Here is a 26,741-nt window from a genome sequence, read left to right on the forward strand (position 1 = left end):
CTAGGTTCCTGTTTTTACCCTTTGGGTAAGGAACCCTGAAAATGGAACAAAATTCAAATATTGGCAAATACATAAAATAATTTTCGTATAATAATTGTATATTTTTAGGTTAGGTAGGTTATAAAGAGTATATTTAAATAAAATTATATAAATTTTACTCTATTATTTTCGTGTGATAAAAAGATGGTCGCAAAATAGGGTTTCTAATGTAGGAAAACTGTGCGTCCACGTCTGATTTTTGACATTCATGATCTTTTTTTATATTTCTAATAATATGGACGCAAATCGGCCATCATATTATGCATGTTAATGTTGTTAAAATTGATAGGAAGTTTATATTGTTTTTCCCGTGTTATCGTATTTAATTAAACATCTGACTTAGAAATAGTTAGAGTAATCTGCGTCCACAGCGGACGCAAGGTGATTTTTTTATAAATTTTATGTACCAGTTCGCGTCCACCTTATATAAAGCTGTCAGTAGAAAAATATAAGCACAAACATCGTTGTTCCTATAGTGTGGTTCACAATTAAGGTCTAGGGATAACAAAGTATTCTAAATTTCACATAAACACTATTTTTTTTACAACACATTCGCGCGTCAGCACTTGTTGGTTGCACACGCAAGATTAGTTTATTTTTCATTAAATTTTGGTTGCACGCACAGATCTTTTATTTGTGTGTGAGTACCTGTCATAGGTCCGAACATCAATAGAAGCGCTCTTGTTTAGATTGGTGTGTCGGTATTGTTATTTTTCACTGTTGTAAAACAGTGTCCCGGTCTTTGGACGCGAAAAGGCGAAAAGACCCTAGTTATGTTATGAAATAGCGACATAAATAGAGCAAACGAGATTAGGAATATAGAATATTTTTTTTACAAATTGTATTCAATCTGTATTGCACCAAATTCAAATAGTAATGAAACTGGACAAATAATTAAGAAAGATTTATGAAGCTGCTCCACAGTTGTTTTATATTCATATGAAACTTAAGACTGAATAAATCATATGGATGTAAAGTGCGTGAAGAAAAAAAGCAATTTAATACATTTTAACGGCGTTCACGGCGTTTAATTACGGCTTTACATTAGCGAGACATTGATTTTATGATTTTTGTTAAATTTCCCAAGAGAATCAAAGTCTTGAACAAAGGTGGCTATGGTCTTAACTACTTGACAAGAGACAGCGTGTAGGCGAGACCAACGTGCGAATGAATGCCTTCTCCATGTGAGAAATACTGCAATGGAATTTACTCGCTTGTTACGAGGCGAAGCGTGGTTTTACAGTACTCTCGTCACTTGCAGCATGATGGAGTGTTCGGTACGAAAACCTAACTGCTTGTAGCCTGGCTCGAGGATTGTGGATGGAGCAACAGAAGATGATGACTCTATGGAGCTGCCACAAATTTGAACTATAGAAGATCATTTGCTTGTCAAATAAGGCCACCAGTATTATCAACCATTGATAATAAGTAAGGACACTTATTAAAAAAATAAATATTGACAGCCATATACAAAAAATTTATTAAATGAAAATATATTTTACAATGAAATATAGTGAGCAATGCGTATGGACTATGGATTAATCAAATCTGAATTTTGTGTAGAAATTACCAATTGATTATTACAGTACACATTCAGCACACCTTATCCTGACACTGTTTTATATTTTACTAAAAGTTAACTTTAAAATATTATCTGAGAAACCAATACGACGCTTATTTCAAATTGATTCATACAAAACCAAAAAAGATGTAATTTTCTTTAATTCCTATGCTGTTGGTATTACAGGACTAGTGAGAATATATAATCATTTTAATACCCCATACTGAACGAAAATACACATAAAATGCATCTTTTAAGATAACTGTTTTCTCTGATGAATACTTTTTACATCATATTTCATGACAAAATTACATATTATTAGCTATATATACACAAAGATAGTTATTAAGTATAAAAAATTAAATACATTCCCCACTATAAATAACTTGATACACTATCAATGGTTCAATGCAACTAATGTTTATCAAAGGATCCTTATGTAATAACAACATTTAAAATTATAATACAGTTGGTTTTTTACTTCAAGCAATTATTACAAACTCATTAACATAAGGATTAGTTCAATAGTCAATAATCGAAAAACTAATTCATTTCACCTCCATTAGCTAGATTCAGAATTACTCCTCCTTTCAGCTTCGTTGATTAGCATTCGCCTTTCTGAATTTTTCAATGTCATCCAGTGATCTTTTAGCTTTGGATGATATATCATCCATTGATCTTCGTGCTGTGGTTGTGATATCATCTAAGGACTTTTTAGTCTGTGATAGAAGCTCATCTGTGCTTTTGCAGGCTGAATTGGCTAATTCTTTTATTTCAGAGTCCAGTTTTCCTATAACCCATTCTATTGCTTGACGCCCTTTGCCTGCATTTAAGGATATTCTATTTGTTAACAAATCTTCCATGTAGCTGCTGAGTGGCACTCCCTAAAAGTAAACATTAATAATTTTATTAATAGTAATCATGAAAATTAGACAACATTTATAATAGATTTATACTATGTAACTAACTGTAACTAACTTGTTAAAATACAGTGCAGTAGTAAATACTCTTTTGCCAACTTTATAGAAGTGTTAGAATTTTTTTTTTAAATATAGAACTAATCAGCTAAATTTTGAACTTCCCTGTATTTAGGACCATTTTATTTTCTTTTAATCTACTTAATTAGTAGTGGCGTTCAGGGTATGCAGAGGGTATTCAGATGATATAAAATTCTCAGTATGAGTTATAAAAAAAATATAGCATTGTAAGATTTATAAAAGCCTACCCTAAGTTTTTTATAACTAGTACTGGGTTAATATAACTCATTTTATATTATCAGCATACCCTCCATGCACACCACTATTAATGCACTGATTTCATGAAATAACTCACTGGTTCTATGTTGTCTCAAACACTTCTGGATTATTAACATAATTTTAAACAATGTATGAGACTATAAACTTTAGTTGTGTTTTGTCTTATTTTAGATGCTAAAAAACAAGCTAACACATTTTTCCTTTGCTTTAACAGCCTTTTTGGTGGGGGTGTGGGCAATGTAGTATACCAGTCTGATGGGAAGTCCAGGCTATAGCCAGAACTAGGTACTACCTTAATCTCAAAGGCATACTGTCATATTATTTTCTGTTCAGGTATAATGCAGCATACAAACCGATTATGAATGGATTTAATAAACTGACAAACCTATAATATCAGATAACCATGAAACTTGTTTCAAGGTTATCAATAATTTATTATTAAAAACTACATAGTTCATTGGATATCAGTTGAAAGTATGACTTTAAGATTATGTTTGACAAAATAATCTACTATTAAAGTAGATATGAATTTCCATTTGTACAAAATAGAGATAAATATTATCTTTTTTTAAATTCAAATTCAATTTCAAAATTCGTTTATTTCAAGTAGGCCTAATTAATAAGCACTTTTGAAACGTCAAGTCAGTCTGTTTGTAGTGACTCTACCACCGGTTCGGAAGGCAGATTCCACTGAGAAGAGCCAGCAAGAAACTCAGCAGATTGCTCTTTTCCAACATCATTTTAAAGTTTAACAATCATTAGAATTTTTCTGTTTTGTGAGAGATGAGAGTGGAGTGGCCTGCTTCCAAGCAGCCTTGTCGTTAACGAATTCATCAATCGTGTAGTAACCACAATTTATTAAATCGTGTTTTAATATATATTGTTTAAACTTAGGTAAAGGTAGATCTAATATTACCTTCGGTATCATGTTGTAAAAGACAATATGCAGATATCACAAATTTATGTCAGTTTCTAGTTAGTCAACTGTTTATATCGACTTTTTGTTTTGTTTAATAAAGATAATATTATCATAAATATATTGAGAGGCTACTGTAAGTATACCTATTTCTTTAAATTTGGTACAAAGGGATTCGCATGATCTAAGTTTGTTTGTATATTGACCGCACAGCTCTTTCCTGTTGTATAAATATAGTTTCTATATCAGCAGCTCTGCTCCATAACAAGATCCTATACGACATTACACTATGGAAGTATGCAAAATAAATTAAGTTTGGAGTTGTCTGGAAAATGCTTAATATGATAATATGATCATTTTTCTAAGCCAAACATAATCAACAGCCTATTTAGTGTTCTGAGCTGGGCACAAGCCTTCCCTCTCATAGAAAAGTGAGATATAGGCAAAAATTTGCCATACTAGTTTGACAGGTTTTTATTATTACTTGTAACTGACAAATTACAGATTGTAGATGAACAAAGTTCTATTACCATTAACACGTTGACTGCTGCCTAACATTAACAAATACGGTACACGAGTGCGGCAGGATTACACGCTAGGCGTGTTTTCAGCACTGGTGAAGCGTATTCGAAACAGGCGCTACGAGCATGCGGCCCCACACGCCTGGCGTGTTTAAACTTATCGCGACAGCTATGCGGCCTTTACGCAACAGGTGTGTTATTACATCACTCGTATTTTCTCATTTATTTATTGAACAACATGAAAACCCAACACTTGTCGCATTTGAATAGCAATTTGTATTTTTTTGTTGGATAAAATAGAATAAAACATTAATGTAGTAAACACAGATTTTCTTTTTTTTCAAAAATAATCATTTTCTAAAGAGCTTTAAATATAGTGGCTTTACATCTGGTAGGTACACTATTTTACTATATTCAAAATCGCGGCAACGTCAACCTGTGTGTAACTTGTGAATGTCATTTACGAATCATGATAAATAAATAAGTAAAAAAACAGTATTAAATACCTACTTACATACGAATGCGGATTGCCGACAAAGAAGCAAATTTTAAAATAATATGCATTTTAAATATAATAATCCTTCCAGTAAATATACAGAACCATTGTTAAATTTACTTTTAAATTCGAAACAATAGTAACTCATTCCTGAGTAGTTTATTGGTACCGCTGGCCGCACCGATAACGTTTATTTAAGACGATAAGAAAAAATAAGGATGCGGATGCATCGTTTTGTAATTCTGTCCGTATAATGGAATGCAAACCGATATTTATAAAATAAATTATTGACGATACCGATACCAAAGAAAATAGTGCAGGCGAACTCAGGCGTACAAATATTAAAAAATATACAAATAGACGTCAAACTTATGTTGCGGATACCTTTATTGCAGAAAAACATTGTAGAGTATGCTAAAATATAGGACGACGATCCTATATCGATATCAATATCTATTTCGCGTCCCTATAAAATATTTTAAAACAATGCAATTATCTAGGTGGGTATTATTTAGTGATCGATGGTATTATACTATTGTTGCAAATATTTGGTCGAAAACATGTTTTTTATATGAACTTGTTAGTTATACGTGTGATGGTCGATTCTCTCGATGGCATGGGAATTATTAAGAAAAACACTCATGTATAATGATTAGATAACTCACAAAACAACGAATTTTAAGTAGGTATATTGTCTAATATATAATAAAACGTAATTGCGTTAACGTTTAACTAATATTTAATAAAACGTACTTGCGGTAACGTATAACACACTTGTTGCGTAAAGGCCGCTCTAACAGTATATTTAAACAATACAGCGTTTGTGTTTGCCGCACTCGCAGAACGCCGGAAAAACACGCCCAGCGTGTTCGGCCGCATCCTTGTAGGTACATTTATTTTAACACGCCTAGCGTGTTCGAGCCGCACACGCGTTACGTAGTTTTCAAACACAAACGTTGTGTTTTCAGCAGCCAACGTGTTAATAACAATGGGCATTAAGCCAAACAACCATTTGAACATTTCCACTATAGATAAAGTTGTAATAGAAATAAATAAAGCATATAGGTATGACTGTGTTTTCAAACAACCTTATTAACCCTTTATAATAATCATACTTAGCATAGTCTGTTTTAATTGTTTGGAACAGCTAAACTGATTTTAATAGAGCATTCAGAGCATACAGCACAAGCATCTTTTATTCACCTTTAGACCAGTTTGCAGATGTTATCTAGTAGTATCAAGTATGCAGGAAATTAAATGACTGCAATACAGCACCCGTGGATTAAAAAGAATAGAAAAAATAATAATTAAAAGCCTTCTGGATTGAAAAATTAAATACTTACTTGAACAGTTACCACTGCCTCCTGGGTCAATAGGGTTTTTGAGGGGTCTGCAGGATCTGGAGTATATTTAACAGTTTCATCTACCGCAATGTATCGGCAAAACGTAAGATTTGTTGTCTTCAGCGTCATTTCACGTTCATTTGGGTTCACTTCTGACTTTTCACTGGCATAGCATATTTTGGCTGTGCCAATGAGCTGCAAAGAGAATGACATTGTAAAATTTAAATTTAGCGATGCTATACTTGGTTTAAGTTTACAATGTATTGCCTGTATTTTAATAATAATAGGAAATTTTGCTTTGTTGTTTAAAAGTACTTACTGCTTGCGCCCAGCGTGGAAAAAACCACTTTGAACTGACGAGTCTGTGGGTGTGTAAAACTCCATTCACCACCTTTCTATCAACCACATCGATGCCGATAACGGCGGGGTTCATAGGATTAGGATATTTCCTCCATGCTGCTTGAGCAACCGTCTCCCAAGGATGGCTGTAATACACAAATTTTAAATGGTAAATTGAAACTGTATTACGTTGGTAATTTTTAAGGTCGTTGCGTCACAAACACTTACTGAAATGTATGTTCAGAGGTCCAAATCTTCATATTTGACAAAATTCCTTTTCGCTAATTATAGGTGCCGAGATATTTATGTATATCTCTATAGACATTAATTTTGAGGAATTTCAACTATTCGTTACATTACGTTCGCCAAAACATCACCTACTTTTCTCAGCACTTCCGACACAAGAAAGAACAGACCACAGGCAGCCTTGAGGCTTGAATTGAAATGAAAGAGATGGAGTGATGAGTAATAAAAAATTTGACAAACTGACAATGACAATCACAGATTATTAAAAACTCTTGGGATTCTGGGTCTGTGTTAAAACACTATATCGGAACAGTTATACAGTTTTTTATCACACTTCTACTGATAGTACCTTTCAAATCTCGGTCGTGATGTGAATGCCAAGTCATAGTAAAAACATAGAGTATATATTATTAAATGAAAATTAATTGTATAAATGGTGTATTCGGCGATGGATACCTCCGAATAAACCATTCTGTAGTCTGTACCCATCGTAGAGTATGAATATCACAGACTAATAAATAAATATGAAAATTCTGTGCCCAACTTATGGAGGGTAGAGGTAAGGAGAGTCATCTTATATGGGAGAAAAGTTGAAAATGTTTCCTGACACTGCGCTAAATAACAGTTCAAAAATCCTCCACAATGGCGCTGGTGGATGCACAGGGTATGGTATGAATGTAGCAATCGTAGATGAATTGAAGTATGCCGAGTTAAAAAATTTAATGTCATTATCGACTAAAGAAGTTAATTATTGAGAATTTCAACAACTTACGTTGTACAAAATATTGTGGTAAATATAACCTTACTTCCTTGTTTATTTTTCAAGCCTACTCTAACAATATTTATATTTGGCGCTTCTTTTAAGAGTTACCTTGATGCAAATGTGGCGCCATCCTAATTTAATACATTTTGACGACACTTTTTCATATACACAGATGACTCTCCTTACCTTTACCCTCCATAGCCCAACTCTCAGTTATTAAAAAAAAACTTAATGTAGGTAATTTATTAATTTACCTAAAAAAAACCGAGTAACTTTTGTATGGATTTTGAGTAGGTATGTTTGAAACTGTGTTTCTGAATGTTTATTATTATTAATTATTATATTAATTAATAGAAAAATTCAAAAAGTTAAACTTTACAGTATTGGTAAGTCATAAATAATAATAAATGTTTTACTTTCATGCCTTGTATCAATATATCGTGGAAATACTATAATTATGATTATAACTTCAAAAGGTGCTGGTTTCTTGCTAGCACAGCGATAAGGCGCTTTCGCTGATAAAAACGTTTTTATTATCATCATAAATTAATTATTCTATTTGCAGTTTTGAACAACATAGAGTAGGTTGAAATAAATTATGTCTAGCAAATCAGAGGAAAATGCATTGCGATACAGAAGAGCTCAAAGTGTAACAACTGCTGAAGAAATTACGGAGAAGGAGAAGAAAGCCCGAAAGTCACAGTTGGATAAACCGTAAGCTATAGTTACTTGACAAACCCTGATGTGTAAAAATACTGTTGAAACTTGGTCAATTCTTACCTATATTGCAGTACTGTCCAGGGAAAGAGTTTAAATTTTTCTCTTATTGGAGTAAGGATGCCTGTGCCCAGTAGGATGTTAATAGGCTTAATTAAGATGCTGATAAGAATGCAAGTCTATTACTTAATTACAATATTATTTTAATTTTAATTAATATATATTTACTTCCAGAATACATAAGCCTCGAGATTCACTATTTTCATGGAGCTCAGAATTTACTGACTTTACCGGATTAGTAAATTGGGGTTTTCTTATGCTGACGGTAGGCGGTCTACGTTTGTGCTTGGAAAATTTTATCAAGTTAGTATAACCCTCCATTTATTTTTCCCTGGTGCAGTGGTGAGCGTTTTGGGTTTCATGAGCTTCATAGTATAACTTAACTTACAAAATTATTTTTATTTTAGATACGGTATCCGAGTGAATCCTTTTGAATGGATTATTGTATTAACTGGCTACCATGAAGGAGACAGTCGCCAGTATCCTTCTGTTATATTACTTATTTGTAAGTTATTACCATATTATATTTTATTTCTAGTAGCTGGTTTCTGTGCCCAAATTTTTATAAGAGCAAATGAAATACCAAAATTACATCTTAATTATAAGCCATGGATGGCCACATTTACATGTATTTTTATCAGAGACAGTTATATCAGTACTTATTTCTATTATTACAATTACACTCTAACTTAACTTTCAATTAAAGTGTATTTGTGACAAAAACAATTACACTTTAATTAATAGCTGTTATTTTTTTGTTAAAACTATTTATTATTTATTCCAGTCAGTGTGGTGCCTGCTGTTTTAGCTTTACTGATTGAGAAGGCTATAGCTGTGGTGAGTGGCAATATGATATTAATTGGTAATGGATATAGGACCCCAAACATTTTTTTCAAGGCAGTTACTGTAGTTATAAGTTGCTGGAACAATCATTGGCCATACAAACATTTTGAATTGTGGAAATGGAACCCACAACCTTGGGCTCAGAAAGCTGTCCAGTTAATATTATAATGCTAAACAGTTTGTGGGGATATATTGAACTTACTTGTCAGGTCCCTCAATTATTGAGGAAGGTGTAGACTACATTACATACATTATGCTGCAAAAAGCTGCAATTGTTGACGAGGGCTGAAACCGCAGCTAATACTTTGTAAATATTCAAACTATTCTCCTAACAACCCTATGAACAAAACTTAACTTGTAGTTTTAAAAAATAGTGCTCCCATTCCTACAAAGAACTTAATGAAAAGTGCAATCCTTTTACACTGGTCAAATTAGAGATTTGCGTATAACAGCTTTGGACCCATCAATTTGATAGAATGCAAAGTATAGAAGTTAGAGTACTTAATATTATTTTGAAGTCTGCCCAATTATCACAAGTCAAAACGCAATTATTTTAGTACATACAAGTAGGTCATACTTGTCCTAAAATTTTGACATTATTTACACCATTATAATAATGCTACTTCTTGTATTAAAAAAAAAATATAACTATTCCATCAATTGTTTAAAAAAAAACTTGTAAATGGCATTAAATACAATTTTTTGGATTTAAAAATATTGTTATATAGTCTGACAATATGATAACATTAAATGTGGAACTCTTTCTGCTGTTTTGCAGGAAATTATATCGCCGAAAATAGGTGTTAGTCTCCAAGTATTTAACATAGTTGCTGAGATATGTCTTCCAGTTATAGTGCTATATATAAAAGGCTTGGAATTTAGTTTTGGTATGTAGTGCTTATTTTTACGATAACATAGTTTAGAACACTTAAGTGTTCCTTTCAAATAGCACATTTAAAAATATTTATTTATACGATGACCTCTGTAAGTGAATAGCAAACCACAACATGTATACAATGGTAAATAAATCATATTATTCTTTTAAATTAGCCTTCAGAACATGAAATATTTGATTACCATAATAGAATATGCCTTAATATACTAACTAACTGTTGCCCGCGACTTCGTCTGCGTTTGATTTTGTTTTTTGATGTGGCATTAAATTTAGTTGTAGATCTAAAAAAATTTAAAGCATTCAGTATCGCTAAGCCTCAAATGTCGGGTTTGCTGCTGTCCGCCGAGGTGTTCTGTACTCTATCTCCAACCACAGTTTGGGCAAAATTAAACACATATACACAATAATCTCTATAGTACAAAAATAATTATTTAAATCGATTATAATTGGTCGGATTTATGGTATAAATCGTCAAACACTTTCATCCCCTCTCCCAAAGGAACCGAGCATAATGTCGGGATAAAAAGTATCCTATATTACTTCTAACACTTCCAAGAATATGTGTACAAAGTTTCATGATGATCGGTTAAGTAGTTTTTGCGTGAAAGCGTAACAAACATACTTACATTCACATTTATAATATTAATAATTTATTAGTAGGGATATTACTAAGCTGAAGACTTTTGTTTGTAACATCTTAGAATTAAAGATTATTTGCGCTTGTTTGTGGAAATTTAACTGAACAAATTGTATTCACCAGTAGATTTCCTCTCCATCAGTTTAATAATCAAATTCTTTTAAACTTGGAACAGTCTTCCTTTCAAAAAAAAAAGTTTTTGGATTGGTAGGTTTAGTGCTACCATCACTTACAGCAGTAATATTTAAAATAACAGTTCATTTGACAAATCATGATATCCTAAAAGTAAGGTTTATTATTCTGAAACAAAACAAAGGTACGGTAGTAAGACTACAGAACTATAACTAAACATCATTTTCCAGTGGGAATTACAACCGTATGCCTAATTTATTTGGTACTATTCTTGAAACTTTGGAGCTATGTACAAACAAACCATTGGTGCAGACAGGGGAAGAGAGGAAAGCAATATCAGAATACTTTACGCCGACAGAGCCTATCTGCGCCTAATTGGAGTAAGTTGTATCTCAATATATTCAACTTTGGAAGTTCATGTTAAACTCTTGCTCTTCTGAGAGGAGACCTGGCCACAGCTAGCAGAAGAAGGAGAAATTTTCTTCAAGGGGAACAAGAACGCGTACAAGAATTTCTTGCCACTGCGGCGCCTTAGGTTGTATTTATTATATAGCGAATTGCAAACTAGCGAAACTATCATGAAAAAAATTTTTTTTTTACACGTGCCACAATTATCCAACTTGAATAACAGTCAATTAATGTATATATGTATGTCGGTCTTAGTAATCTTCAACGTGATAAATTCCGAAATTTGAAGGGTATTTTCTGGAATAATATTTTAGAAAGCCAGGTATCTTAGTTACTCTCCTTCTCCTGTGTTTTTTTTCCAAAATAGCGGCCATAAAACAAATGAAATGAATGAATGGCTGGCACCAATACAAGTATGAATATAATTCATATGTGTATTGATTGATTGATTGATTCAATACTAATATGAATTATATTCACAATATTTTTTAGTTATTAGACACAATCTTCCAAATTGTCAGGTTTCAGAAATATATGCTATCAAAGTTTAAATGGTAGTGTTTATCACAGTAAACTCGAAATCAAGAAGGGCGAGCTAAAATATTCAAAGCCTTTACAAATAAACTCCTAAGGGAGAATCAATTGTATATTTAATTATTTCTAACTTGACTTATTATTTAATCAATTATACATCTCATTACTTTTTTGTGTAAAGTATGTTTTAAAAATAGAAGAAAAACAATATTCATAAAATAAATAAACACAAATAAAATAAAAAGAGATATCTATTATATATGTAAGTAGGCTTTTAATATTTTCAAAATGATCTTTGAAAGATTGATTACATACATGTTAAGACATGTTAGAAAAAATAGAGTGGTAGGAATGCATGAAACTTTAAAATCAATATTATACATTATATTTACAGATAACCTAGTTAACGCGGAACAAGAGCGTAAGTTAAATACTCAATATCCTGTACAGCACTTCAATAATATTTGCACCTTGTTTTTTGTGCTATTTTGATTGTAGCTGTAATATGTATGCCGCTTATGTATATGTTTAGTATATAATTATTTTAATTTTATGTATGCGCTCTGTGAGTAAATATTAATCAACTTTTTGTATGTTTTTTAACAAGTGTTTGTTCATGTACATTTAGTAGGCGTGGAAGCTGAAGCTATTGCTACTGTCTAAGCGATTTTGTGTTCACATTCACTATAAATTTGACTTCGAGATTATATTAGCAGACACTTACGAAGTGTACATAAGTTATGGTAAGATGATCTCGAAAAACACGGTCGCTAACTATGGATCTGATGAGAAATCTCGAGAGTTAGTTTGGAACGAATTTTTAGGTGTTCTTAACATCTCCACGTGATAGATTCAGTTAAACCTGTAAAATTTTTGCATTACCACGACATTATTTCGTGAGTAGGTAGAGTATCGCGATGTCCGTCGCACTTTCATCATGAACAAGCACTACCCGAGATAATATCAATTTAATGGGACTCAATCCCATTAAATTGATGAGCCGTGTTATGTGATACCTACCCAGATGCACCTGTACCAACCGCTTTCGCAAGTTGTATGTGAATGTGAAATGAAGTACTTATTGTACAATATATATGGCAAATAGCGTTAACAATATTTAAACTCATACTGCGCGGGGCCTCGCCCACGTCCGGCCAACGCAGACTGATTTTACACAAGAAATGAAATAGAAAAGTAGATATTACTTTTTTCAATTGCTAACGCAGAAAGTTGAACATCTGCGTTAAGTCTGTCACAAATTCATAGTAAGGGTCAGCGAAATTATCGCCTCAATATTATGGAACCGCCAAAAAGTCTGTCGTTGGCGGTGCCTCAAATACAGTGTAACAAATTGTATGCTTTCGCTTCGTAGTTGTTTTTATAATCCTAAGCTAAAAGCTTAAGCTTTTATAATAAAAATGCATATTATAAATACGAAAGTTTGTATGTTTCCCCATTTGTTAACAAAGCATCATACCATGAAAACTATAATAAAATTGGCATAGCATTGAACTGAGACAATTTAAAATTACACTTGTTGACTCAATATTTTTTACAGAATAAATTGTTAGCTTTTGATGAATATAAGATTAAATTTCCTAATGTTTTACTATATTTTATATTTGTAATTAATAAAACAATATTATCATGTTGTATTTGTATCACAAAAAATCGACGGTGGCGTGATACTTTAAAGTTATAATATTATAATACTTCAAATCGCATTTAAAAAAATGTACATATCATGGTGTGGTGAACTTATTAAAATAGTCTTATAAATCGCCAGCTTCAAATAAAGCATCATGCAAACAACATTTTAAAATTGTTTTATGTTTTATGGTGTGGTGAACGTACTGTGTCTATAGTTATAGTAAGTTCGAGCTTCAAATAAAGCATAATTCGCATGTCTCCAGAGTCGATAGAAGATGAGAAAGCGGAAGGGAAGTCTTCTGGTTTGGTGAAATATCCTGATAATTTGAACCTCAAAGATCTCTTCTACTTCCTTTTGGCACCCACCCTTTGCTACGAGTTGAATTTCCCTCGCACGACACGGTGAGACCCGCATGTTTTACCCCAAGCATGCACCTTTAGTGAATACACTTGGGTCTAAAGTTAGTGCCCTCCTTTTTCACAGGGAACAATGTGAAACTGTTCTTTATTCAAGTAAGCCTAATTTAGTAACTCGATAATACTTTTTTGTAGGTTATAATAACACTTTCCTAAACTAAAAACTAAACCTACGAGGATTCCAAATGCCAACGGGCCTAAGAAAATGACCACCTCAAATTATCACTTGCTAATTAAAAGCTAACTTCTGAGAGCAATAATTCAAACCAAAGCTTTATTTTCTTTATTGTCGTTTACGTAATTCCTTATAGGTACTACAAATTACAAAAGGTTCCTTTTTATGTTAACGTTTAATAAAAAACTTTCAACAACTCCAAGATAGAGAACATTTTAAAAGGACTGCACTAGTTTTAAGCCAATCAGTGTTAAGTTTATGTATACAAGCGAATGAGACCACGATGTTTGTATTAATTTCACGTTATTTTCTACCTCTTTCCCTGTAAGTTAAGAATATTTATTTAGCACTAGTTGTCACATCTTATTGTCCAACGAAAATTCCCAATCAATCCTTATAGCAAAAAAAGAAATAACATTAGAGTAACTTTTAGGTTATTTTTTATTTATTTAGATCACTGACCTACTAATAACACGTGTCTCTGGATCTAATTATATAGTGTTTAAGATAATCTAACTTTAGTTCCTTGTACACTCGTATTACAGCATCACACTAACAGTTCTAAAATGGCGTCCAATCCATTGGAAACAGAAATAAAGTGAAAACAGTCAGACTAATGACTAATGGTAATAGACTAATGGTTTAAGGCCAGTGGTTTTAATAAATATTCCAATTGTAATTAAGAAAATAAGATGTATAAAGTTGTTATAACTTTTCAGTATCCGAAAGAGGTTCTTAATCAAGAGAATCATTGAAGTTGTTTTTGGTGTGAATTTAGTACTCGCACTATTCCAACAATGGATGATACCGTCTGTCACAAATGCGGTGGATCCGTTCTCGCAGATGAGCGTCATAAAGATAACTGAACGTTTACTTAAACTGGCGGTAAGTGATTTATATTACTGTCCTGTTTAGAACAAAAATAAGAAATGTAAACAGAATTTGAAAATCTCCACAAAAGACTTATGCAGTAGACGTCTATTGGTTGTCATGATAATGATGATAAGTCATAAGTCACATAAAATCTATCATCAAATCTAAATACTGATAAATTTGTTATGATATTTAAAAAATCTTATGATTTAAAATAAATTGGTATACTTTATTTTATAAAGGACCTCAAGGGGTTAGAACCTGTCTTATATTAAAAGTTACTCAGAGATTTTTGCTGTTTACTCTAAACTTACACTTTATAACATGTTTTTACAATTTATGACGGCAGATAAAGCCATACTTTATCGAGCAATGCTATAGTTCAAAAAAGACAGAAGATAGAATTTACAGATCTAAGAATAGTGCTGTTCTTGTGACAATGTTTCCTGTAAAAAAGGATAGTACTATTTTCAGATATATCAATAAAGTTTATTTACAACTAGGTATGTTGGTAACACTTGTATTTTTATTATAGGTACCAAACCATTTAATATGGTTGTGTTTATTCTATTTGAGCTTCCACTCATTCCTCAACCTAATGGGCGAGCTATTGCATTTCGCGGACCGCAGCTTCTACAACGACTGGTGGAACGCGAACAACATCGCGGTGTTCTGGAGCACGTGGAACATGCCCGTGCACATGTGGGCCGTGCGGCATGTGTACATACCCATTACTGGGCTCGGCTTCAGCAAGGCGTTAGCTAGCATTGTTGTGTTCTTCATATCCGCCTTCTTCCACGAATACTTGGTGAGCAATTTATTAAATCACTGTAGTAGGGTAACGATTAGTATGGTGAGTGCCAAATGAAATACCTACTCTACTTAAATAGCTGATATATAAGCTATATTTTTGTTCTAAACAATACAGCAATCTAATAATTTCGGAGACGATAGTGGAAATTCGAAAATGTACTGAATCAAACTAATGTTACTAAGTAAAAAGACCGTGATACCGTGTGTCAATAAACATATAGCGCCATCTAGTGACAAATTGCAGTAACTTTGTTTATATCGTTTATAATCAACTGGCATGGACAGGAGATATTTTCTCCACGGGGAAAGGACAAAATATATATTCCAGTCCTTTGGCATGTGGAAATTAAAAATTATATTCCCTTGTCAGTGAATATAATTTTTAATATCAGGGGATAGAATATTTGTCTACTGCATATGCTGATGTGGATGAAATATGTTTTTAGTTTATGAATAAGTTCGCTTTATGATGATAATTAATTGTAGAGAATGGTTCGCTTTCGCTGTTTTCTTCTACAATTCGTACAATTCAAATGGCGCCGGTTTAATTGTCATTGACACGAATTATATTTTGTATACTCAATGATAAATGTTTTACGACTCTTATTTTTTTTCGTATTTCTTTTAAGGTTAGCGTACCGCTCCAGATGTTCCGAATATGGGCATTCCTTGGAATGATGGCGCAGCCCCCTCTCTCAGTGATCTCAAAGTTGGTCGAAAAGAAACTAGGCGCCCGCTGGGGGAATATTATAGTGTGGAGCTCGCTGATCCTCGGCCAGCCGCTTGCCATCATGATGTACTATCACGACTACGCACTTCTGCATTTTGCGCCTAAACAACAATAGCATCATTTATTTTTATTGGGTTTATATTTTTTATCAGTAGCATCAAAATCGCATACATTACAAACTGAGTCGTACCAATATAGACTAATTTGCTTGCTTAGCCTCTCAAACAGAAGCGATTTCCTGCGTTTTTTGGTATATTAAATGGAGAAACATGCAACTATATAAAAAATGAAGTTTCAATATTATAAGCAGCAAAAGATAATTAGTATGCATTCGTTTTTAAAAGTACATAGTTTTAATTCGCACACCAAAATAAAATAAAATACTAGGGCAAACCGGGACGTGGTATCTGCAGCTTCAGTTTTTACTGAGCTGACTTATTGAGCCAGTGTTACTATTTCTATGCTAGTTAAGGCCGCTCCAGACGAGTTACAGTGCCTCTACTGAAAACAAAAAACTTATTGGCAGCTACACAGTAAGCACGCCGCAACGATGCGACCCCGCACCTGTTAAGACAAAATAGTGCTGCTAGAGCAATCGCAACAAATATAACGCCCCGTCACCTCGCCTTTGTGGATGGATTTTACTATCTAGAACGCAGCTTTAATGCCGCGCCGATGCCGTAACGCATCGTGTGGATCGGCCGTTAGTTGACAACCGTTGCGAGCTACTTTCGTCGCGCATCCTGCAAGTAGTTCGCCTCTTTGTGAACAGAACTTTAACTCTTAATCAAGATAACTTTAACTACAGATGTAAGTAATTCTTCGTTGGTTAAATTTAATGTTCATCTTCTATATTATCATTTTAATTATTTATTTGTCCTTTAGAAACTGGCTACTATGTCTTCCTAATTTTAGATAATCGGATGGTATTTGTATTCCAAAGAGATTACATGACAAATATACATTGCCATAATTTATTTATACTAAGATATTTTGGATAGTACCTAAATGCGATTTTGTGGAACGAAAAATTAGTGTTGTTTGTTTTTGATTATTTTAATGGAGTGAATTTTAATTTATTATTGTTATTACTTAGGTATAAGTATTACATTTTTTAACAAATCTTTAAGGTGCTTATGTGGAAAGACTGAAGCTTAAGAAATTGAAAGTTCAAATATATTGATTGCATGTAGTTTATTAATGTGCACATCAATGTAACCTATTTATTTTTAACTACTAAACAAAGCACCCGGCCTTGATAGCCAGAGCGATGTGGGTTCCAATCCCGCCAATAACGCAATTTTAATATGTATGAAATCCAAGTAAATATTTAATAGAAACAATGAAGTTTTTGATATTGTCTGTTTTATCAAGTCTCGAGATCGGAATCTAGTTGGAACAAAGAACATATATTAAGTCTTAACATTCCTGAATATAATGGAAATATATTTTTTTACTATTTATAATTTTACTAGATTTTTTATTTCCAGTGCTTTAAGTAATCATGTATAAAGAAAATATCTTATATACAAAAGATAACAAAGAAATATGTATTTAAACAGACGAGTAGTAAAATTAGGCCATCCTATACACATGGGTAATATTATTTATTTTTTAATTTTTAATTGAATATTAGTAGAAGATAAAAAAATGTTCTAAACAAAATCAGTTAACTTTCGGTGTTTTACCGGATTTTCACTGTTAATTTGTTACTACCCCATGAGCGGCTGCAAAGCATTTTGCTTTTTTGTTTAAATACGCACTGTAAAAGATCTGGAATGCCCTTTCGGCTTCCGACGTCTCTGCTTCCTATAATGTACACCTTACAAAAATAGAGAACAGCCCTCTTTTAGTCAAGCGCTCTATATCTTAGATACTCAAGAATGGTATCGTTCTAAAAAGGTATTTTATACCTGTTGTAGAAGTAGAACTGTTTCTTTAATTTTGGTTAAAATTATTAATAAAACATGTATCCTAACATTACGCAAGTACTGCTTTGTGCCAACTGTAATCTTAGGACAGGTTTTATCGTCCTGTAGTTTTTGAGTGTTGAACGAATATCGTCTGATTTTAACAATCGATCTAATTCAAATCATCGGATGGCAGATTTAATTTAGTAGATAGTGCTAAAATTTTATGGATTAATGGGAAAAAGATAGCATTACTAACCTTACTCTGCAATCTTAATTTCGTATATTTTTACAGTAGCAAATTCTGTACTACTGATTCATATTTTACAAAATTTCCACCAAGAGCGCTGGCTGTGGTAGTGTAGACGAATTTCAACTTTAAACCTAAGGACGATAAGTTACAATTTACTACGGTGGTCTGCGTAGAAATCGTAAACTTGTCCAATGCATGGAAAAGAAGTTTGCCCTACGATCCGCAACTAACCCAATAATAAGTGTTTCTAACTTATTATACTCCCGGGATCAAAACTGTTCCACATATAAAGTTTACCAATTATTTTTTTTAGGTTGGCCTAATTTTCGTCAGTGTATCAGTTTAACAGAAATATATTTTAGAATTTTGAGCAGCGTTAAATTTTAATAATTATTTTTTAAATAACTGATGGGTAGTGTTTCATAAGATTAAAAAATCTAAATATGTATGTGGGTGGTATATTAGTAAATGCAATGTTTTAATGTTTTTGTATTTTGGGTATTAGTATTTAAGATTGAATTTTATATAAAGGCCTTTAATTTTTACAAAGTATATGCCAAAACAATACGAATTTAATTATGTGAAAGTACTGTGATTTATACATTTCACATGCAATGTAAATTTAATGTATTTATTTTATATGTGATGTGATACACTTATCCTGCAATAATCAAGATAATATTTGCACTGTTACTTTTATCAATAAAAGCATGTAAAGTTTATTATTTGTTTTATTCATTTTTACCTACTTTATTTCTTAAGTAAGTCATCAAGAATTAGTAAGTACTACTTCGCACTAAAACAAGCGTGGTTAAAGTATAATACAAAGTAATTAAAATGCAAATGGTCTTGCTTTGCGTTCTAAATATAAATAAAATAAACCTTATCATTGATATCAGTGAAACAAAATGATAGATAAAAAGATAAAATACTGAATAATATAAATTAATTACATTTGTACGTTCCAAATACTGTGGTTCGAATAACTTTTGGGATTGGTTACACTGCGCATGGCCCGAGACACTCTTGACAGCTTTTATATCCAGATTAGGTTTAGGTTATATATCTAGAGTAGGCCTTAGGTTTTAGTGCAGATTGTTAAGGGTTTAATATAACTGCCGGTATGTCAAACAGGATAGCTAGTTACAATCTTAGACTCCATTTTTTTTAATCAACTACAAAATAGTTCTTCACTGCAATTTAACGTGGTGGTACCAAATGAGGTCGCCGTATAGGGTGATTGTTTGATTCTTAGAGTAGGGTGCGTTCGGGGTCTTCTTTTATTTGTTTATAAGTTAACAAATGTAGTTACCACTGTCACCTCACAATACTGTTATTTTATACGTATAAACGTTTTAAAGTGCCTGTTGCCTACATGAAAAAAACGGTATTTCCCGAACCGTGTGTGGTTTGTACAGTGGTGTATTTTAAAATTCAGCGCCCCGGGCCGGTAAAATTGGCCACCCTTTAAATTAATGAAATAAATCCCTTGCAGATGCTTCGGTCCAAGGGCCTATAGGCCCTAGGGTAATAACGCCCATGTGTTTGTGTAGTAAAGGGTTAACTTGTAGTTAAAAAAGATACCTACCAATATTTTATCATACGTGTAAGCGGTGCTACTAAGCATTTAATTGCATAAGCGTGCAACCTCTGACTTGGCAATAAGACATGTGTATAAAGTCAATGAACGATAATCTGATTGTGTCGAAGGTCGGTGCATATCACTTCAAGATTCCTCTACTTATTACAATGTAAGCGTTTTAAGAAGGAGAGTGATTAAATCCTAACCTTGTCTACTTTGAATCGGAAGTATGCTAATACAACCACAATATATATATGAACGTAGGTAGCATTTCTAAAAGCAAATGTTTTTCTTTATCAAGTGATTAACGCATTACCGGTCCACTACAGGGCACGGGATTGGCTTATGTCGTAGTCCAACACGCTGGCCAAGAGTGGATTGGTAGACTTCACGCGCCTTTGACCACGTCATGGAGAACTCTCATGCATGCAGATTTTCTCACGATATTTGCCTTTACCGTTCAAGCAAGATATATTTAAATTTCTTAAATTAAAAACGCACACGACTCTGAAAACTTGTGTTAGATACCAGACCATTCGGAAGTCCTCTAGGCAGTACCACTAAGCTATTAGGTATCGATTCAATGTTATGATGAAAGGTAGGTACTATCGTATCCACATGCGGTGTCATTATAATGCAAACATATCTAGTTGTCATTATACCTAACCTAACTTAAGTGTATCCTACATTGCTAAGAACAGTCCTCTCAAAAGAGAGTGCTTACATGAGAAGAGAGTGCATTGGTGGTCTGGCGCCTGGCGGGCACTATCCCTTACACTTCTGAAATATCTGTAGGTATATTCAAAATGCAACGGTTCACGAGTATTCTCCGGTCGAACTAATTGTAAGATAAGGGGTTGTTCTCTCGTTTTTCTGTTAAAATCTCAGTACCAGCCCAAAAACAAAGAACAGAAAAGAGTTAGAGGATATAATATTAAAACAATAACTTACACGAGTAAGTCAGGTTTATAATTTTTTGTCTGTAGTTTTGTAAGAAAATTTAAATTATTACGTCAGTGTGTACGTAGGTAAACGTTTCTTGAACTCATAGGTACCTTATGATATTTGTCAATCGAATTAGTGATAGGCAGTTCAGACTACTAGACGCCCTAAGCAATTATACGCGCGGTTTTCCAAACAGCCTGTTCTGTGTTTTTATGGTGCGATTTCATCGATCACTAATGAAAAGTGCGATTGATTTAATATGTTTCTACTGCATCGCCATACACGAGGCCCCGAGAAGTGATCACCTGATTTATTATTTGTGCAGAACTTGTGATTTTTAGTCGCGGCGTTCTAAGTACCTACCCTTTTAAAATAACGTAGAGCCATCTGTTTTATTAGCTACAGCCTCCAACTATGTTTGTCAATAAAAGTTTACATGCAAATGTTAATAGAACCGACACAGTGTGCGGGTACGAAGCGAGGGTGGCAGATCAATTGATGAAGAGGGTTCGATAGGAGCGCTACGTGTCCCGCCGGCGGGAGCTCGCCACTCGACCGCGCTATCGTTCTACCTGTGTCGCTCTCACTATTGTTAGACATCAAGAGATACAGCGTAAAAAAACTCATTTGGGAGTCTTATTTTATCTAAAAAAAGGCAGTACCTATTTGCAGTTTGCTCTGAAGTTGGCTCTCCGATATATTCGTGCACGTATAAGTGTCACCTCAGAGTAGGTAAACCATTTCATAAAAAAACATCTTTCTGCGTAGCAATTTGTCACTATCGAAGATACTTTGGTCTTGAAAGTTATGATCGCATATTTAAACTTGCTGACATTCTACGCGGTTCGAAACGGTGATAGCCTAGTCGGTAAGACTTGAGACTCAGGACTGAGTGACTCTGACTCATCCCCAGCACGTACCTCTTAACTTTTCGAAGCTACATACATTTTTCATTTGAGCAATAAAATATCACGCACTTTATCTGTCATTTAAAACCTTGTGAGGAAATCTTCATGCCTGAAAGTCCATAATATTCTCAATGGCGTGTCAAGTCTACCAGTCAGATTATCAGCAGCGTGACAACTTCCCTGGCGCCGTGTTTAGCGCTGTGGTCTTATAATTCGAGGTCCCGGGTTCGATCATGTCTAATTTGGTCTTGTTTGGCTTGAACCGTAACTTATTTCCCACCCACTGACAACCAAGCGACCCAGCGTTCCGGTTCGGTGCAGTGCCGCGTAGAAACTATTACTGCCAAAGACACCTTTAGACTCCATCATTACAACCGGGCGAGGTTGTAGTCGAGGACTAACTTAAGTGGTTAAATAAACAAAAAAGGAACTTGAATATACCACTTAGAAAATGGTATTAGTCTTTTAGAGCATTTAGAATTTTAGCAGTATTTTTCCTTACAGCAATTTACAAGTGATGCCTAATTAGCAGGGTGCGGGAATTGAGAACAAACAGAAGGTATCTACGTGTCGGTAGTCGGTCGGGTGGCGAGAAGGGCAACCGCGCCAGTAATCATGTAATAACATTTGCGGCAGCGGCCCCGCTAACAATGTTGACCGTGGCGAGCAAACAGCGCCGTCAGCCCACGGCTCACCGCACTCGCAGTCCGTGCAGACTGCCGCAGCGCCAACCAAAGCCGACTATACCTAACAACTAAATCTTATAGAACATAAAAAAAGTATTCTGTCGAAGTCAAATGTGGCAAATATTATATTTTGTTTCACAGGAAGTAACAGTGACCACGGCTTCTCTCCCGTGTACCTACACTTGTATACCTTATAAAACCTTAAAACCGAAATCCGAAATTACCCCCACTTGCTCCCTTCTCACTTACTAACGTCTGCCAACAATATAGCAGTTAATTAGTTCGATAAATGTTTTTTCGCCGGGAGAGTATAAAAATAATTACTAAATATTACTAATTAAAACACGGGAAAAATAAACTAGCTGTTGCCCGCAACTTTGCCTGTTTTAGTGGTTCTGGCAATCTCGGGGAACTATTATTTTCACACGAACTAAGTTGTGAGCAACCGCTAGTCATTTCAATATTTGCAGGTATAAGATTATAAAGTAAGCATAGCTTTTGTTAAGGGAACTAATATAACCGATGAATAATATTTTATCGTTACTAATATAGTATACTATAGTATAAATACTTATAATATACAGATAAACACACGGACACTGATAAACATTCATGTTCCTAACACAATAATTTTCCGTTGTGAGAATCAAATCCACAGCCTTGGACTCGTAATGCAGGCAGCAGGGTCGCTGCCCACTGCACCAATCGGCCGTCGATCTCGTCTTTAGCAATCATATTCACAGCATATGATTAATCGTCCGTCGTCGTAAATCTAAGCTGGGCACAGGCTCTACTTCTTATTAGAGAGAAAAATATTAGAGCATTGACCCACCATGCTACCCTTATGCGGTTTGGCGGGCTATACAAATATTAAGCCTTAAAAAAAGCGGTGGTAAAAGATCGATCCAGGGCACGCACCTCTTACTTTTCAATAAGAATTAAAACATCGTAAGGAAACTGGAGGCCTGAGAGTGGCCCATTATATTCTCAAAGTCGGTGAATTCTACCAATATGCACTTGGCCTAAACCCTTCTCATTCTCGGCTAATAATGGGTTGATAATGATTATACTCAGACTGCACAGTCTATATAACAAGTATAACAACCTACCATGTTATACCTAAAGTTATTGGCTCTAATTAACTACAATTCATATAGGCTTTTAATTATATCGGTTGTGGTTACAATAATGGGCGCATCGTTTCAATTATTTGCGGATAATAAGGAAGGGTTAAATGTTTAGAGTGCGCGCAGGTCGGTGATTAAATGTAATGCGGTATTATGCTGACTTGTAACCCCTCCGGGTTCAGCGACGCGTGAAATCACTTTGTTCTAATGTTAGCCACATAACTGCCACGGTTTATTATGAACCGTGATTTAAATTGACTCTACTTTATTAATATTCCGAAATGGAAACTCAAAATTAGTGTTTATTGATAGACGTTATAGTTTAGCTAACACCATAACTGAATTTGGAATTTAGAAAAAATTTAAAAGTTAGCGCTTCGCTGCACTCTCTCCTGAGGCCAGCGCAAGATTCTCTCCCTACTCGATCGCGTCAGAGTTAACTACAATTTGTACGGAATCGTAAAAGCGCCATCTGGTTATAATTGTGCGTAACTAGCTTTATAAAAATATAAACTTGATGTAACCATAAGAGTTCTTAAATTCGGAATGTAAATGAGCAATGTTTGGCAAATGGTCCAGGGGTTCAGGATTCCACTACTTGATACTGCAGCAACAGTATAAACACTCAATTAAGACACCGTGTACACGAAAACCACCACAAGTGATTTTTTTTCCACCAGTGTCAATAATTGATGGCGGTAGGTGGTGGTGCTACCACAGAATAACGAAAATTACCAGCGTAGTAGGTGCTTGATGCCTGTATGCAAGCATTTAAAAGTTTATTAGTACCTACTGATACCTAAGTTTCAGTTAAGGTCTTACGAGATGTTTGCCCCAACCATACCAACTGTAGCTTATGTCTCCTCATTTCTGAATAGATCACGTATCTACATCTACTCAGAACACTTCGATAGCTTCCGTTCATGATTCAGATTCAATTAAAGTAAATTGATACAGTTATTTGCTTAGAAAAAAAATTGTTGTGCTTCTGAACGAAATCTTACAAAGTTGCTCATATTTTAAGAAAGTTGCTCATATTTTGATAAAGTTGCTCATATTTTCATATTTTAATTTTTAAGATAACACAAATTGTATATTCTACTGTTATAACAGTCGAGTGGTCGGCCGCAAAAAGTGCGAATTTACCTAGATAAAGTCAGGTCTAAGGTTTGCACGGGCAATTATTTCATTACAGGTTGGTTGGTAAAAGGTATAGATATGTGTCTGCTTACGGAAAGTGTAAACTATAAGTAGGTATATTATTAGTAAGTAGGTACCTACCTAAGTTACATATGCTGACTTGTAAATGTGTGCCGTGTTTATATTGTGATGTCTTGATGTTAGCGAACTTATGCTTGTAATGATAAAGGCTGTAGCGATGTTGCGCGCGTCGCATAACGTCATTGGAGTGGAGGGCGGAGTCTTGTGCCGCCCTGCGTCGTGGCGGCAGTCTGTTTCCGGCCGGCGCGCGCCCCGTACGGCTCCATGGTAGAACACACGCAGGTGGACTGCTCTCAGGCGGGTGCCATGCAAACTCTAACGCCTCAACCGCACCGCGATGCTGACGATGACCAGCTCGCCGACGAGTACGTCCAAAACTTTGAGCTGGATCATCTCGAGGATCACCATCTTGTGAAACGCGAGCCTCTAAAAGGTGGTTGGCGCGATCTCGTAGAGTCGTTACCTGCCTGTGCCCGGGCTTACAGACAATGGCCTGATACCGGCCCATACCCGCAGCCTCATGTAGCGATTGCAGTAGATCCCAGTACGCCGCCGGAAACGCCGCCCGCACTCGTCGGACGGAGTCCTTGCCGCGCTCAGCCCGGTGAAGATATTGTTTGGCTTCCTCATATGCGAGAACCTCTCGATATGCGCACCGTACCTTGTGGCAGCTACGAAGAGTGGGATAGACGCGAGTGGAGAGAACAAGACCATCATATACAGCAGGTCGGCATGCGCCCGCCAAGCTCGTGCTCCGCTATATCGCCACGAGGCGGTCCTCATCCGTCGTACCAACCTTCTTCTTGCGGAGACGACCTCATCAGCGACGACTTGCTTATGACCTTGAGCGTCCGTGAGCTTAATAAACGACTACACGGATTCCCCCGCGATGACGTGACACGGATGAAACAGAAACGCCGTACATTAAAAAATCGAGGATACGCGCAAAATTGCCGTAGTAAAAGGCTTCAGCAGCGCCAAGAGCTCGAGCTGGCGAACCGCTCGCTTCAAAACGAGGTGCATTTGCTGCAGTTGAAAGTGGCGCGCGTGACGCACGAGTGCGACGTGCTCAAGCAGAGGCTGTCGCTGGTGGAGCGCGAGCACGCGGTGCCGCAGCACGCGGGGCACGCGCCGCCCACGCCTCACTCCTCGCCGGAGTTCTTCTCGGAGCTGTGACGGCAGGGCGCGGCGCCGCGGCCCGCCGCCGCCTCCGCCGCTACCTCGGGCGCCTCCTCCTCCGCGTGCGCCTGGCAGCGCTACTGAACGATTGCGATGATGGACTGCTCGTGCTTTTGTTAAGTTTGAAAATTAATTAATAATTATCATCAGTTCCAGTTTTATAGTTTTTTAATGGTGGAACATTGAGGCCGTGAATTTTGAACGAAAGGGCTATTCAAACACCGTGTTAAATGTATGGTTGTGTCGTATATTCATAGTTCGTTAAAGTATATTATGTATTATTAAAAATTATACATAAGTTAAAATGATGCAACTCATTAATCATATAATTGTAAATAGTTACATAAATAATATGAATATTATCTTTAGGATTTTTGTTTTCCTAATAAAATTCCTAACAAAAACAAATTTTGTTTTTTTTTTGTCTTTGTCATTTGGTGCTTCCAGTTCAATTTTGTTGGCCAAGGCAGCTTTAGTATACTTAGCAGCCAGACTGACTTAAATATATAAAATACTAAACTTAGATACATAATACATAGTCCTATATCTACCTTCCTTAAATAAAC

The 26,741-nt window shown here is 35.0% G+C and overlaps 3 protein-coding genes across 5 annotated transcripts; 2 read left to right on the forward strand and 1 right to left on the reverse strand.

Annotated features, from left to right (window-relative positions):
• Positions 1–1,495: 1,495 nt before the first annotated feature.
• LOC120637180 (protein slowmo) lies at positions 1,496–6,929 on the reverse strand. The gene is made up of 4 exons (XM_039908858.1): positions 6,700–6,929; positions 6,452–6,617; positions 6,133–6,327; positions 1,496–2,484 (listed from the first exon to the last, which is right to left on the reverse strand). The coding sequence occupies exons 1-4, from the start codon at positions 6,729–6,731 to the stop codon at positions 2,191–2,193; spliced, it is 687 nt and encodes a 228-aa protein (XP_039764792.1). The 5' UTR covers positions 6,732–6,929; the 3' UTR covers positions 1,496–2,190.
• Positions 6,930–7,701: 772 nt separating this feature from the next.
• Positions 7,702–19,249, forward strand: LOC120637037 (diacylglycerol O-acyltransferase 1). Of its 3 annotated transcripts, none has more exons than XM_039908629.1 (12): positions 7,702–7,774; positions 8,046–8,194; positions 8,432–8,560; positions 8,665–8,762; positions 9,042–9,094; positions 9,879–9,987; positions 10,995–11,144; positions 12,101–12,127; positions 13,620–13,758; positions 14,668–14,833; positions 15,357–15,629; positions 16,264–19,249. In XM_039908629.1, exons 2-12 carry the CDS (start codon positions 8,079–8,081, stop codon positions 16,477–16,479), a joined length of 1,476 nt encoding a protein of 491 aa, XP_039764563.1. In that variant the 5' UTR covers positions 7,702–7,774; positions 8,046–8,078; the 3' UTR covers positions 16,480–19,249. The 3 variants fall into 3 exon arrangements, with proteins under 3 accessions (XP_039764563.1, XP_039764560.1, XP_039764564.1); XM_039908626.1 differs by lacking the exon at positions 7,702–7,774 and adding an exon at positions 7,785–7,866; XM_039908630.1 differs by lacking the exons at positions 7,702–7,774; positions 12,101–12,127 and adding an exon at positions 7,785–7,866.
• Positions 19,250–25,143: 5,894 nt separating this feature from the next.
• LOC120637402 (neural retina-specific leucine zipper protein-like) lies at positions 25,144–26,537 on the forward strand. Its single transcript, XM_039909230.1, has one exon. It carries the CDS (start codon positions 25,261–25,263, stop codon positions 26,170–26,172), a length of 912 nt encoding a protein of 303 aa, XP_039765164.1. The 5' UTR covers positions 25,144–25,260; the 3' UTR covers positions 26,173–26,537.
• The last annotated feature ends 204 nt before the right edge of the window (positions 26,538–26,741 follow it).

Source organism: Pararge aegeria, chromosome 3 (assembly GCF_905163445.1).
Source record: "Pararge aegeria chromosome 3, ilParAegt1.1, whole genome shotgun sequence".
NCBI classification, from domain to species: domain Eukaryota; kingdom Metazoa; phylum Arthropoda; class Insecta; order Lepidoptera; family Nymphalidae; genus Pararge; species Pararge aegeria.

Coding starts and splice junctions, on each gene's coding strand:
- LOC120637037 (XM_039908629.1), top strand. CDS start 8,079: ATGTCTAGCAAATCAGAGGAAAATGCATTGCGATACAGAAGAGCTCAA. Junction 13,759..14,667: donor AATTTCCCTCGCACGACACG/GTGAGACCCGCA, acceptor ATAACTTTTCAG/TATCCGAAAGAGGTTCTTAA. Junction 15,630..16,263: donor CCTTCTTCCACGAATACTTG/GTGAGCAATTTA, acceptor ATTTCTTTTAAG/GTTAGCGTACCGCTCCAGAT.
- LOC120637180 (XM_039908858.1), bottom strand. CDS start 6,731: ATGAAGATTTGGACCTCTGAACATACATTTCA. Junction 6,328..6,451: donor TTCCACGCTGGGCGCAAGCA/GTAAGTACTTTT, acceptor TTCTCTTTGCAG/CTCATTGGCACAGCCAAAAT. Junction 2,485..6,132: donor AGGCAGTGGTAACTGTTCAA/GTAAGTATTTAA, acceptor GTTTACTTTTAG/GGAGTGCCACTCAGCAGCTA.
- LOC120637402 (XM_039909230.1), top strand. CDS start 25,261: ATGGTAGAACACACGCAGGTGGACTGCTCTCAGGCGGGTGCCATGCAA.